The sequence below is a fragment of the Centropristis striata genome, chromosome 1 (assembly GCF_030273125.1).
Source record: "Centropristis striata isolate RG_2023a ecotype Rhode Island chromosome 1, C.striata_1.0, whole genome shotgun sequence".
Classification (NCBI taxonomy): Eukaryota; Metazoa; Chordata; class Actinopteri; order Perciformes; family Serranidae; genus Centropristis; species Centropristis striata.
The window spans coordinates 36,327,107-36,341,567 of NC_081517.1; the positions used below are offsets into that span (position 1 = coordinate 36,327,107).

A 14,461-nucleotide genomic window follows, 5' to 3' on the forward strand; every position below is an offset into this window, starting at 1 on the left:
GGCTTTGTCAGTCTTTATACTACCTAGCCTCACCTCTTCCTTGGCCCTTGAGGCCACTAGAGGACGTTGCCTAATAATAAATATGTTGTAATAAGCTGTGCCTCCTGGCTCTCAATTATATGGGATATCTACGATTCAGAATGAATAATTAATACATTCGTATTTGCAGGTTTACCTATCAGCAATGAATGAGAACACCCTGCTTAAGTTATTTTTTGACACTTTTCTAAAAGGTAAAGACAGTAAATGAGACAGACAGAGATACAACAAGAGTTCCTGGCAGGACTTGAATAAGGTCGCTATTCATGGTAGGGGTCTAAACCCCCAAGCCACAGGGACGCTCTTTAATACGTCAGTTTAAAGGAGTCTCCTATCAGTGCTCTGCAGGTGATGTCCAATTATACACCTCACTTAACATAAACAGATGTTATTTCTATTCTTCTTTTTTATTTTTAACTAATCCAAGTTTTATTAACTGCAGGTTCTAAGCTTTATTTTGATGTATTATTGCCACAGCAGGCTCCTCATTAATATAGTGTACTGAATTGAAGCACTTTGTAAGATCTGCTCATGAAGGGTGATTTATAAAGGTTATTTTAATGTGAAAGAGTTTAATATTAATACAATGCACAGTAACAAATTTATACAGACATTGTTGAGGTAAGATAAACTGCTCTCCAGTGTGTTTGTAACAAGTAGAGACAATCAAAACACAACTCTTTTAAAAACTGGTGTCAAAAACATTACTTTATTATCTAGGATGAAATGTCCTATCAAGTACAAAAGAGAATCTCTTCGGAGTTGCCACAATCAGTTAAAAACATAGAGTACTTTTTATCTGCAGTTACGTTTCCTCAACATTACTAAAAAAAACTGAGAACTTTTCATCGATATGAATAAATAATACAAGAAATGCAATGTCAATATAGAAGTTATGTTGAACTGGTTGGTTTCTTACAAAAAAGAAAAACTCTTTACAGTTAACTGTGTCACTCTACCCCGTTCAAAACCTTTATGCTCACAATATGCAGCATTTTTTAATATAAAGGGCAATTTCACCTAAAATGTAGAGTTCACTTCAATTAAAGAGAAAAAAATAGACAGTTAAAATATACAGGCGGGCTTAATTGCTGGTTGACAGAGTGAAAAATAAAAGTTTCTACTGCTCTAAAAATCTTTCATCTCTACATATTTGGACAGCCATAATATACAATAGAGATTGCAAACAGTGGATGAAACACGTCATCATCAGATCACAAAGTGAGGGACATTTGTGTGATAGACACACAGTAAAGAAGACAGTAGCTACATTATCTCTCAACTCTTCAAATACACACAAAAACTGATTGAAAGCAAAACTTTGTCTAATTTAAAACAGCTTTTTAACAACTTAAAGACAACTGTGTCTCATGACTGCTCCCCTCCTACAAAACTGATAACACATTACAAAAATGCTCCCAAATATGCTAAAAATGCAGCTATAAAATTTTCATACAAACCCCACGGTACAAAGACTCCCCAGTCCCCACTCAAAGTTTGCTCCCAGACATGCTGCCGCAGACCGCAACATAACTGAGTTGATGCTGAGTGGAAAAGTCCATTATCCAATTACTTAACCATGCTTTGAGGGCGAGTTGAGAGACATATGTGAGCCAACCTGTCAACTTCAATGAAATATGTTGGAAGAAGAGGCTGATAGATAAGAGGAGAGAGACTAACAGACTCAGCCATTGACAGAAACAGAGCTTTTGACGAGACAACGAGTGTATGGAGGGAGGTACAGTACATGTGTTTTAGTCAAGCATCGGACAAGTTTCGCCTTCCCTGAAGGCCAAACAGTCTCGCTTCTTGTCCTTCAAAAAAGGTAAAGTTTGAAGGAGCACAGAGCTAGTTAACATTCTTCACTTGCATTTCAGAAGAGCACAAAATGGAAAAAAGGTCAGAAGAGGGGCAGGATGTGGTGGGTGGGATGTTCTGTCCTGGGTGTTTCCCTCTGGAAATTAACACGACGGACGAAAATAAGACCTCTTGAATTACTTGAACGAGCGATGTCGACGCCCATGTGTGTTGTTAATCCGACAGAAAAATTCACCTCAACCATTTTTCAGAAATTTAGCTTCTATCACAAATCAAGCTTCTCAGTATCAGGCTACTGTGATGGGGAACCGGGGAACGGGGAAATACTGAATGTAAAGTGGATGTTTCATGCTTCGTGCAGAGCTACACACAACTGGTGGGTGCAGGAAAAACAACTGGGTGCAGTGGAGTTTGGTGTGAAAGGTGACACCGCCGCACAAAATGGATGGGAAATTTGACTACGTTTACATGCACAAAATATTCCTGTTTTTGCCCTGATTCCGAAAAAGATTATAAATTGGCGAATGAAAATAAATAATCTAATCTGCATGCAGCCATGAATACTTGGGTCAATGCCCAAGTATTCATGGAAAAATATGGAAAAGTGGTTGTAGCCGCTGATTTTTCTTCTTTGCATCAAAAATAATCTTCCCAAATTGTTCCACCGGTGGCTGACTTGTTGTTTGACTGTGCAAAAACTGCCCCCCTCCCCAAATGCATATTAGCCTAGATTCTCTCAGGTGATTTTCAATTTCCAAGGGGCGTTATCAACAGGTGCAGAACCAACTGCCTCTTGATACACCAACAACCAATCAGAGCAGTGAAATGTATTGGGTTGGGTTGATGCTTGGTCCGTTTTTAAGCAGGGAAATAATGGCAGAATGGTCTGAAACAGTCACTTAAATATGTTTCTGAAAACCTTTGAGGTGAGAAATAGGACACGCAGTCACATAATTACAAAGTTACACTGGACCCATATTGGATCAAAGTTTGTGTCTGAATGGGAGAAGGAACAGAAACATCTGCAAAAGCAAATTAATCATGAGCTCGGCAGATTCTTCTGGTTTTGAGACAAATTTCTTCAACAACCTTCTTGAAAGACGGCAAATATCCAAGTCTTTCATATTTAAAATGGATGCATGCATCTCTAGCCCACCCTAGCAAACTGCTGGCAGGCTGGTTTGAGTATTACTATTGCAACACACAGAGCTAAACCTGAACAGGCAGGAGGCTGCGTTTTGTAAACTGCGAGAACAACCTCACTTGAGACGCATATTCAAAATGTCCAAAGAAAGCTACAAAAATCTGAATATCGACACATCCCATGTGTTAATCGGTAAATGCCCCTTTTGGAATAAGGTTTACTTCATAACATCCTAACAGAATATGTTGCTAACATGACCCGTATCAAATTTAGAATAATAGTGTGTGTGTAAACGTAGTCATTGACAGGCTTCAGTGGGGTTATCTTCAGTTTGTTTTTGTTTTTTTCATTCACCTCATGGACATATAACTCCGAGGCAGGGACGAGGCTTTAGTGGGATGTTTGTTTGACAGGATGAAATGAAAGTTGCACCTCTGGGTGGGAAGATCAAAGCTGACACTTTGTTATATAAGGATACACAAAAATAGTGATCAGCTACAGAACGAACACAACTCTTGTTTTTTTTTTTTTTTAAGAGTCCACTGCTGCTGCTGCGTCAGACTGTCACTGAACATTCAACCAGCCAACTTAAAAAACTTCATCAGTGTTTCCCGTTTGGATCTTTCTTCTCCGGGACGGGATGCACTGGTAGGGAGTCCGTGGCCGCCCTGCCCCCCCCCCCGTCTGAAGGTGGGACTTCTTTGCCGTTTCGTCCCAGTAACACTTTGGATAAAAGGGGCTTCTCTCTCCTCTTAGCACTGCAGTGGAGGTGTTGGAGGTTGGGCGCTTTGACAGCAGTGCGAGCTGTTTTTCAGCCGGGAGCGAGCTCTCCTTCAGAGAGGGCTCAGGTTCAAATGAAGCCCGACTCGGACCGCAGGGCTTAATCATTCAGAGGAAACCATGAGGCTTGTCTTTTTGACACTCGGATTTTAGGAGGAAGCTAAGATGCTGCTGATTGTAGTTTGTTGTTATGAGACCTACAGAGATGGGCAAAGAGAGGAGGAAGAAAACAGTTGGAAAACTTTGTGTTGTTTCCTTTTTTTATTAAAAGCTTTACAATATGACAAAAATATGCACTAGGGGGAAATACAAAAAAACAAAAAACAAACAGAACAAAAACATGAATTGGATGCCAGTGGGTCAGACACTTTGACATAGACCAAGCAGCCATGTTGGTGAAATGTTACCCAGATGTGTGATGTGACGTCGGCCCAGCAGTGTATGTACAAGGACTCTTTTTTTTTTAAACTGGAGACTGTCGAGCTTGCCATATTTAGAACAGGGAAGCAAAACTAAATTTTTCTCCAATCTATCTTTACAGATCCTACCATTATTTCCTTTAGAACATGAAAATAGTCCTTCACAAAAAGATATAATATGCACATAAAATAACATTATACATGGGTACAGCCAATAAAAAGAAACTAAGAAATGTTGCATGCTTTTTAAAACTCTAAGAAATGAGGTAAAATGTTCTGCTGCAGCATGTAATGACCAATACAATGAACAACAGTTCTGTCAAATTAAAAGATAAGTTATCGGTCTGTTTGTGTGTGTGAACAGAAGTCAGATTTTACAATCAAAATCAATAGCTTTTTGTTTTTTTCAAAACTAAATCTCAAGAACGAGAGTGACAAAGTTCATATTTTGTCTTATATTCAACTCAAACATAAACAAAATATCAGTCATCTGTTGCAAGAAGTCTAAGAAAATACAATTTCCCTTGAATGCTTTGTGTTACCAACATGGCTGCCATTATTAGACAGTAGAAACTTTTTTTTTCTTTCCTTTACTTCTAAAATAAAAAAAGGAATCACACCTACAGTGTGGCTTATATATGCACTTCCTTACAACGTTTTTAACGCTGTTTCAAACAAGTAAAAACAGCAACGTCCGGGATAGCAAATTTGTGTTTTTGTTTGTTTTAAGAGTGACCCAGGCACCCAGGAGTTTGACATCACAATCTGCAAAAGAGAGAGAGAGAGAGAGAGAGAGAGAGAGAGAGATAGAGAGGGAATGGATGGTGTAAATATACGCGGGTGAAGCACATCACTGATTTAGGCACATAGCTGGATGCAAACCACAAGACTCACTGAACTGATGTATCATTGAAAATGATCGTAGAAACTCCCTGAAGGCTCACCACGAAATATTCAGCTTGTTCTTCTTTAGTCAATATTTAAAATAAATAATACATTTTACACCTTTTATGTGGATGTCTATTCCAGTGTTTATGGTAAATGTAGTCAAAGGAAGAAAAAAAAAATCCTCACTGCGTGCTAAATTAATCAAAAAAAGCTGCAAAATCTACCGTTCTTCCTGCATCCAGCACCGTCGTTTGACTCGACAGTGACGTGGTTGAGAAAAGGAAGAACTACAAGCTACTTCAGCTTGGATTCCTATTGGTAGACGGGGGTTGCATTAAATGTTTCTGCAGCCAACTCTTTGAGCAACTATCTTTATTTTATTGTTGGTTTATTTCTTTCTCTGAGGTTATTTTAACTTGCTATTGCTGTGCCGTTCACGTTAACTTGTTCAACACTTCAACTGGACATTTGTTTTAAAAATGCGTTTAAATTTTTTTTTTTTTTTTATATTTGTACTTGTTTATATTGTACATTGTTAATACTTTATATTTTTTTCTTCATTTCTTATATTTCTAGTTTATACTGCTGTTTACTATTTATTGTTTTTTGCTATCCAATTTGCTGCTGTAACTCTTAAAAAATGTCCCCGTTGTGGGACTTATAAAGGAAATCTTAATTTTTAGTCTTATAAAAATAAATGTGTGTGATGTTGTAATTAATACTCGCTGTCATATCATTGACCAGCTAGCTGTCACTTATAACGTGACAGCATATTTTATTTGCTCACTCGGCTGTTTAGGAATCATGTTTGTTCCAAACAAACATAAAAATATACTTTGGGACAAGACTCCATAACCAGGACAAGAATATATCTCTAAATTAAAAAAAAAAAAAAAAAGTATTCTCCTTAATAAAAAGAAGAAATATAAAGCAGGAATTTTAAATAAAAGCGGATCTTAAATAACATGTATCTATATTATCACAATGCATTGATAATATAGGATCGTTGATGATTTAATCCAAATATTGATACTGAGGTCGGCACTGTTATCTTAGTCAAGATAGTACACACAGGATTTTATAGACTACATTTACCAGCAACACTGATTGGAGATCCACATAAAAAAGTGGCAAATTTTCCCTTTCAAGTACAGCAAAGGTGCAAGAAATGACAAGTACAGTATGTAATAATAATAATAATAATACATTACATTTTATAGTGCTTTTAAAAAGGTACTCAAAGTCGCTTAAAGTATGTAAATATAAAATCAACCTGTTGCTCTAATCTCGTAGTGTGCATCCAGCTGAAGCAGTCACATCAAGAGGGAGCAATGAGGTGATTTCAAAGGCACAACCAGATAGTGAAGTTATTAGCTGCCTAAATGCTGCTGAGAGTATTTAGGCCATAAAGAAGAGTTATATGTTTCTTTAATTGGATTTATAAACTGCTTACTTGATAAAGAGCTTTGGTTCTCATCTTAAACAGCAATTTAGTAGAATCATTTTATTTCCCCACAAATTGTTTGATGAAATAGTAAAAAATTCGCTTTTTATTTGGCTTGGATTGAGCCTTTTTGGTATTAACCCATTGAAGCCTGGAAATCACATACGTTGTTTTGTAGTATTTGTATAAGCTCTCAAATACTTTTTGAATTTCATTTCTATCTGCTAGAGAAGCTGAAAAATCTATTATTTAGTAGAAGCGTTGACACTTCTGTTGAATTTCCAGAAAAACTTCAGGTTTTAGGAGCATATTTTAAAATCACCCAGAGATTTTACAGGCGTTTTAGGCCTCAATGGATTAATTTACTTTTCCTTGTAAAGGGAAGGTTGAGAGCTCAAATCGTAACATTACATAACTCCACTAAAAACAACAAAGCAGAATATGTGCCGTCATTACATGATGAGAGCGGAAGCAGGTATGTTTTTGTGGGTGGAAGAATCTGACTGAAGGTTGAATGAAGATACCATCAACATGAAACTGTAGAGGATCAAGGGAGTGAGTGAAAGCTCATACAGAACAGTCAGCAGGGAAATGGTCTGAAGGGGAGGGAAAGGCATGCAGCATCGCAGAGCCCTAAACCAGTCAGACTTTAAAATAGTAGAAAATATTATACATATAAATACAGTTTATCATTCTTATAATGTTATACTGTATTTAACTGTGTCAGTGTTTTATGCTGTGTGTTGTATGAGCAATCAGTCATGACCCAAAACAAACAAACAAAACAAAGTAACAGGACTTTTAACCCTTTGAACCCCAAAACCTACCGGTGGATTTAAAAAGGTATATTTTCTTTAAAATGACACCACTTATCGTAGCAAGTAACTGTAAAAACAGAAATGACTGATTTATACAATTTCCGACGGTCCTTGAACTGCTCATGTGTGACTAACACCGGGAAGAAAAATATTTTATATTTTTATATTATATTTTTAGTTTTTATATTTTATTTATTTTCATATTTTATTTCAAATTAAGCCAAAAATAAAGTTTTCTCTAAACAGATCCTGCCTGACTGCAGGCTGTTTACACAGAGCAGAGAGGAGAGGGCAAGACAAGTTTAAGCAAAAATTGTAAAGATGTAAATAGTGTGTTTATACAAATATACAAACATGCATACGTGTTACAAAAAAACAAAAACAACAGGCCGCCAACAGGAACAATGTGATGGTGGAGAAAACTATCTGGCAAAAAAGACTACTTTCTCACAGGAGTTTTTATTTATTTGACTGGTGAAATTCTGTCTCAATATTATAACTTGTCACTTGGGGACAGGCAAATAGAAAAAAATGTACATGTAAATGTATAAAATAATTATGTATATGTATAAAGATGAGGACTTTTATAAGTGCCTTTTCGGTTTAGGCAGCCCACGTCTTCAAAACAGATTATAACTCTCAATGTGATTAAAGTTTTCTCGTGTATTAACCCTCCTGTTATGTCCGTTTTTTCAGGAACAGCAATAACCCGGGGCATGTTTAATCATCCAAATGTGTCAGAAACTAAAAACATTCCAATAAACATTGTTTATATTTCATTAATAACTCCATTACTAACCATCTCAATTAATATTTAGTGCAATGGTGTTCTTTTCTTCTCACAGATCATGGTTCAATGGGGGTGATTCACTCTTTTTTCATTAAAAAAATGCATGTTAAAACTTTTTTTATGTACATTGGAAAAACCTACATAGAAAATACAATGGTTTTACATGACTTTACTTTTTTTATTAAATTAAATTTTACATTTAAATTAATGTTTTTTAATGAAAAAATACGTTAAACTTTTTTTTTTTTTTAGATTTTTAAACTTTGAAATGGGTCAATTGGACCTGCAACATAAGACGAGGGTTAAGCCTACTCTGATTTCTTCAGCAACCGTGCGTAATCATGTGTGACAATGAAAACGGGTCTACTGCAGAGAGAAACGAGGCTGCAGTGAGTAAAATGCGACGGGAGAACAGCCCTGAAACTGCTCGGGGCTCAGAGGGTTAAATGTTTGGAGGAAGCACAAGACGGTGACCCAGGAAATCAATAAAAAGGTGTCAATGAACTCCACAAGTGTCAAGTGACAATATTAACTGCTCTCACTGGAGAAAGTGTGTATCCACCCAACCTCCAAGGAGGTCAGAGGTCAGAGTTAGCAGCACAGCTGGAGCTGCTAATGACTTTCTAAAGGACCCTACGTTCTCTGACCCAGGGGCTTACACTGCCTGCCTTCTCTCAAAGTCACCTGCTGACATTTTTTGTGTTTCTTTTTCCTCATCTGTGCGGATTTAATCGTCTTTATCCCAGTCTTACCTGCTGGCTTTGAACCCTTTGAGTTTCTGGACAAAGAAGGTCTCCAGAACCTCGGCACACTGGTAGAAGGGCGAGTCACTGGGATTGTAGTAGCGGCAATTGTCGAAGATTTTGGTCATGTCCGCTACGAACTCTGTCAGCTTGATGTACTTGCGCTTCTGTATCCTCTCCTCCATAGTGGAAAGGTCTAAGAAAAGGGGATTAAAAAATATATATTTGGTTAACAATTGAATGTACAGTATGTAAGAAAATAAAAAAAACATACTTATTAAGTGTTGAACTTGAGCCAGAGACAAACATCACATATGCGGGAGCAGCAGAAAAAAAGCTTTTCGAATGGACTTTGTTCCACAGATCAGCAAGCCTGCTTCAAAGTAATTGCAGCTTATGTGTCATGTGTTTGACAGACGTTCAAATATGTTTCCTGGGATACACAGTTCATCACTTTATATTTGACAGCAAAAATCCTAAACTTCAGCCAGCTTTAACCTCGATCCAGTCAGAGTTCCAGATCAGTTACGGAGATCTGACCGATTTGTCATTCCTGAGGAGAACGTCATTATCTGAGTGTCAAATTAATGCTTCCAGGTCTTGATCTCCCATAAAAACAACTTTCAGTGTTACTAACCTGGTTAAATCAAGATAAAGAAAAAGATTGAGTTAGTGAGAAAACTAACTGGCAACAGCCGAGGCTTCATATAATCTGCTGCCGGTGGTTTGCTCTGCAAGGCGTCCTTTGGGCTGAGTTTTAAACAAACACATCCCACTCTTAACCTCTGTAACCCCCACCCAGCTGGCCAGCAGCTTACAAGCCTCTTGGTCAATATCAAAGACCTCCTTCTTCTCCGTCATCAGATTTCATCTCAAAACCCTCCAAAAACTACCAACGGCTGCAGCTACACCAGCCAAATGTTCATTTTTTTTTGAAAACCAACAAGGTCTTTTTCTTGCGGTGAAAGGGAGAGCAGAGGACTAGAGTTTCCAGGACGGGGCCAACAGGAGCTGTAAGTGTGGGGCTGGTCCCTTTCCACAGGGAGCCCGGCAGACCCGGACCAGCTCATTAACGGTTTGTTTGTGTGGAAGTTCAAAAAGGCCCTGCTGACGTAAGTCCCCATTTACATGGCCGGTTTGATCTAAGTTGGAGGGCTTCCTCCCTGCTGGCCTCCTGGTGGCTGGGTCTTAATGTTTCAGATATAGAGACTGGGTGTCGCTTCCAGTAACCTAAAGCAATTATAATATGAAAACAGCACCACTGAGGCAATTTTATCTTCCGAAAGGGGATTGCTCCCAATCCCAGTCTTGGTAATCTGCTGAGTCACATGTCACAATTTTTATATTTTCCTACATAACAGAGCCACAAAGTGCAACAGTAAAAGTATGTGGACATTAGTAAAGCCAATCCACAAAAGATATGATGTTTCAAGTTTTAAGAGCTCAGCATTCAGAAAATAAATAAAGCCTGGACGACCGCTTTTATATAAAAGGAATACTTCACTTGCAAAATGACCATTTGTATATCAATCACTGGTTAACTCGTGTCACCTATCATTTCTAAAACATGTCTTTTATCATGTGCCTGCACTGTGAACGTGTAAACCAAAAATAAAGATGAAGTGAAGAAATCTGGTGCTGCATTGATCAACAGCAAAACTAAATCAACGCATCAGATAACAAACTGTCACACAACTTTGTCCTTATATATGATTTGTCTAATGCAATATGCCTCACAGTGTCCTACTACATCCAGCTGCATTTTGCAGTTTGCGAGCCAGCATGCTTCTTTTGACCCACAATCCTTTGCGCAGCATATATATGCCCATGCAGTTGCAGTACGTATTACAACCCTGAATTTAAAAAAGTTGGGACGCTGTGTAAAATGAAATTCTGTATTTACATTGTATATTTACAAACACAGATCAGTTTGAACTTACAATATAGTGTATTTGTACACTTTTTGACTAATTGAATATATGTTGCAAAGGATTAGCAAATTATTGCATACTTTGTTTACGGCTTACAATACTGTGTTTATGGGTTTCACCCACAAAAACTACAAAATACTGACAAGCTAAAAATAAATAAATGAATAAACAAATAAAAATCTGTACTTTCAACAGAATTAACCTGCAGCAATAGTACAGACAAATAATGGAGGCGACAGTAAATGAAAACCAAGGCAGGAAAAGCAAATGAATCAGCCTCAAGAGCTTCAAAAACCACCCTGAATGGCAATTGTTTGTAACTGAGCTAAAAGCATGCAACATTTGAATGGTCCTTCAGATTTGATTTAATATCTAGATTTTCCTAATTGACATGCATTTAATTCCAGCAGACTATCAACAGGAAACAGTGGGGAAAAGGCTCCCTGAGCAGGTCAGTGATAAGACTGGAGAACATTTAATATGTGCACAAACACAGACACTCAAAGGCATAAAGCAAAGAAAATGTTTTGGTCCGCTGAAACTGTCGCCCCAAACAGGGCAGCAGGTTAATTCCCTCTTTTTGTCAGTATTGTGCTTTCACACATTTCCTCCACTCACCCATTGGTTCCTTGATAACCCTGTAGTAGTCCGGGGCGTCGTTTGTGTCCACTGGCTCCAGGAACGGCCACGCCATCTTATGTGCCTGCAGAGGAGGGAGGGGCGGAGAGACAGAGATACAGAGAAAGACAAGACACTTGAGAAAGCTGAAACCATTGAAGAAAAACAAACAGCACCATGAAAATGACACTGAAAGCAGGTGGGTCAACACAGATGTTCTGTCTTACTTTCCTACACACTTTTACCTCTCTCATACGCACACAGAGAGAGGAGGAGGAGAAAATGAGAGAAGAGGTAGGAGGAGGGGAGAGAAAAGAAAGGGAAGCTAGAAAAAAAATGCTGCGGCCAGGCAGCTGTCCAAGGCGCGCTCTGGGGAGCCGAACCCATCAGATAAGAAGGACACAGAGGACTTTTGTTTGCTGCTCTTACACTGTAGTGGGGCGACGAGGAGCTGTGTTAGTGTTCGCTCTATCGCTTGTAATAAAACTACCTCTACAGTGCTGCTGCTGAGAATCATGTCCCTCTACAGTAAATGTGCAATGATGTAGTGGAGAGTGAATGAGTTCTGTGTATATAGGGTTAACTTTTACCAATGTATGATACAAAAAAGTACCAGAGCACTCATTGTTTCTCTCTTACTCAACTATTTTAGACCTGAGATGCCATGGAGGTTAAATGATCTGATCTGACTGTCACGCCTACATTTTAAACTTTAAGCATGTGTGCTTAAAGCTGCTCACCTGTAATGAACGAAGGATTCTCCGCAGGCCCTCGTAGTCCTTGTCAGTAAGCGGCGTGAACACCGTCATGGCGTCCTCCGTCGACTGACATTGCGGACACACGTACTCATCGATATGGTTGGCCTCGCTCTGCAGGATGCCCACGCAGCGACCGTGGTACCAGTTCTGACACCGGTCACAGCCGATATAGAACCTGAGAAGGCAAGACATACTTTTACTGAGGATGTAGATTTATTAATGAACAAATTGTGAAGGACAGATGGTGGTGAGATGCAGTCAGGTTAGCATACCAAAGCAAAAACCCACAACACTACGTTTTCATACTATTGCTACAAACACACAAACACACTCCTGCAGCTCCTTACTGGGACTCGTCGTATGGCGTCTGACAGATGCAGTACAGCTCCTCTGTGGGGCCCTCCTGGCCCCTTTTACACTCCACACAGATGTAGTCATCCATCTTCTTGGCCTCCTTCTCTGTGATGCCCACACAGTCTCCGTGATACCAGTTGGTACACAAGTCGCAGCCAATGTAGAACCTTTAGAGAGAAACAAGTGCTGTCACAAACATTTTACAGGGGTAACTAAATGGTTACGTCAATAAATATTCCTAATTTTATCATGGTTTTAAAAATATTGTCATGAGTAACATTTAAAAGATCATGCTGTCTTTCTCATGTTAAAGTTCCAAAGAACCGCATAGATTAGGCAAATTAGATAATACATTAGAAAATGACTTCTTTGTTTGCGTGATAGGCGTGGAAAGTTCAAACTGCAGAGCTGGGACTTTGTGGGAGTCATGGACCACAACTGGAACTGTATTTCTGCAACTGAAATACTTGCAACATGGCCATTTGTACATCAATTTCTCACCCTGTGTTACCTTGATTTCTTGCAGAAAAATACTGATCTCTCACTTGCCCTCACAGTGAACAAAGAATTCAAAAACCGAGTCATACTTGATGATTTGAGGTAAACGAGGGCTGAGTTTGAAAACAGCAAAAATACATCAAAACAATCCTTTACAAATTCTGAACCAAATCAAGCAGTTAAGTAATTTATGCAGTTGTATGCTCACTTCTTCCTAAACACATGCATTTTGCTAAAATCGCACTATTTAAAACACCCCTGCAGTGTCTCGCAAGAGTATGAACAAAGCTTTTGCAGGCTTGCATCTAATCATCTTGAGTATTGTGTGCAAGCATTAGACACTATGTGGAAGTGTTTCAGATCAAGAATTTTCTTTGTTTTGGGATTCATGGAGGCGTGAAAGAAAAACAAAGTTTTCCTGAAGAATTCATGGTTAACACAGAGTGAGTAATTGATATACAAATGGTCCTTGAAGTATTCCTTCAACCTGCATGTCAACTGCAGAAATGTTGTTCCAGTTTTGGTTCCTGCCTCCCAAAGTCCCAGCTCCTCAGTTTGTACCTCCCAATGGTCCAGAAACTATAAGTAGTACTGAACTTTCTGAGTTCCTACAAAGGTTGACGATCAACTGGGCCATCGGATTGTTATTTTTTGGAGGAATTCTTAATGTAAAAGTGTTTTATTGTGCCTACTAATTCTATGCCTACCCCCTTGATAATTTGGTATTTAAATTTGAGAGTACTCCAGAGAGCATCATCATACTTGGTCTCGTCGTATGGCGTCTTGCAGATGCAGTAGAGCTTGGTGTCCTTTTTGCTCTCCTTGGTGCTCGTTGTCGAGATCATCTTCTTCTTCTTGGACTTGGCCGTCGGTGCAGGCTCCCTCTCCTCGTCCCGTTTCCTCTTGTGTGTGGAGGTGACGCCTGTGGTGAGGTGGTGTTGAGACGTGATGCTGTGCGTGTGTGCCAGAGTGTGTTGCTGCTGGTTGTGGGCAGCGGCAGCAGCGGCGGCGGCCTGGGCAGCCTGCTGAGCTGCAGCCTGAGCGCGCTCCTTCTCCTTCTCCCTCCGCATCCGTAAAAGGTCCCTCTTTAGCTCCTCCTGAGGAGTGTAACGGAGTGGTTTAAAATCAGTAAAGTTTTTCATCCTTTATGAGTTGAAATCAAGGGATAAAGATGTTTTCAATCCTTTGAATCTAACCTCTTCAACTTTGTACTGAGTGTGAAAGTTTTTATGCAGTTTAGAGACCATTTTCTAACTTCTTATGCTGTTTTGAAAATTCTACAATTCTAAAATGTCATTTAGCGGACGCTTTTATCCAAAGCGACATACATTTAAGAATTAATACAACACAAGCAATGATGAAGCCAAGAAACAACACAAGAGTAAGTGCCAAGTTTGAGTCCATTAGGACGTAAGTGCT

General features: G+C 38.9%; 1 protein-coding gene across 1 annotated transcript in view; it reads right to left on the bottom strand.

The window, feature by feature from the left end:
- Positions 1 to 729: 729 nt before the first annotated feature.
- Positions 730 to 14,461, bottom strand: part of LOC131977376 (nucleosome-remodeling factor subunit BPTF-like) — a 58,417-nt gene continuing 44,685 nt past the window's right edge. Inside the window, exons 31-36 of the mRNA XM_059340644.1 lie at positions 13,805 to 14,139; positions 12,538 to 12,711; positions 12,173 to 12,365; positions 11,433 to 11,517; positions 8,893 to 9,079; positions 730 to 3,978 (exon numbers count right to left, since the gene is read on the bottom strand). Coding sequence (XP_059196627.1) covers positions 3,942 to 3,978; positions 8,893 to 9,079; positions 11,433 to 11,517; positions 12,173 to 12,365; positions 12,538 to 12,711; positions 13,805 to 14,139 — 1,011 coding nt within the window. The 3' untranslated portion in view covers positions 730 to 3,941. The remainder of the gene's footprint in view (positions 3,979 to 8,892; positions 9,080 to 11,432; positions 11,518 to 12,172; positions 12,366 to 12,537; positions 12,712 to 13,804; positions 14,140 to 14,461) is intronic.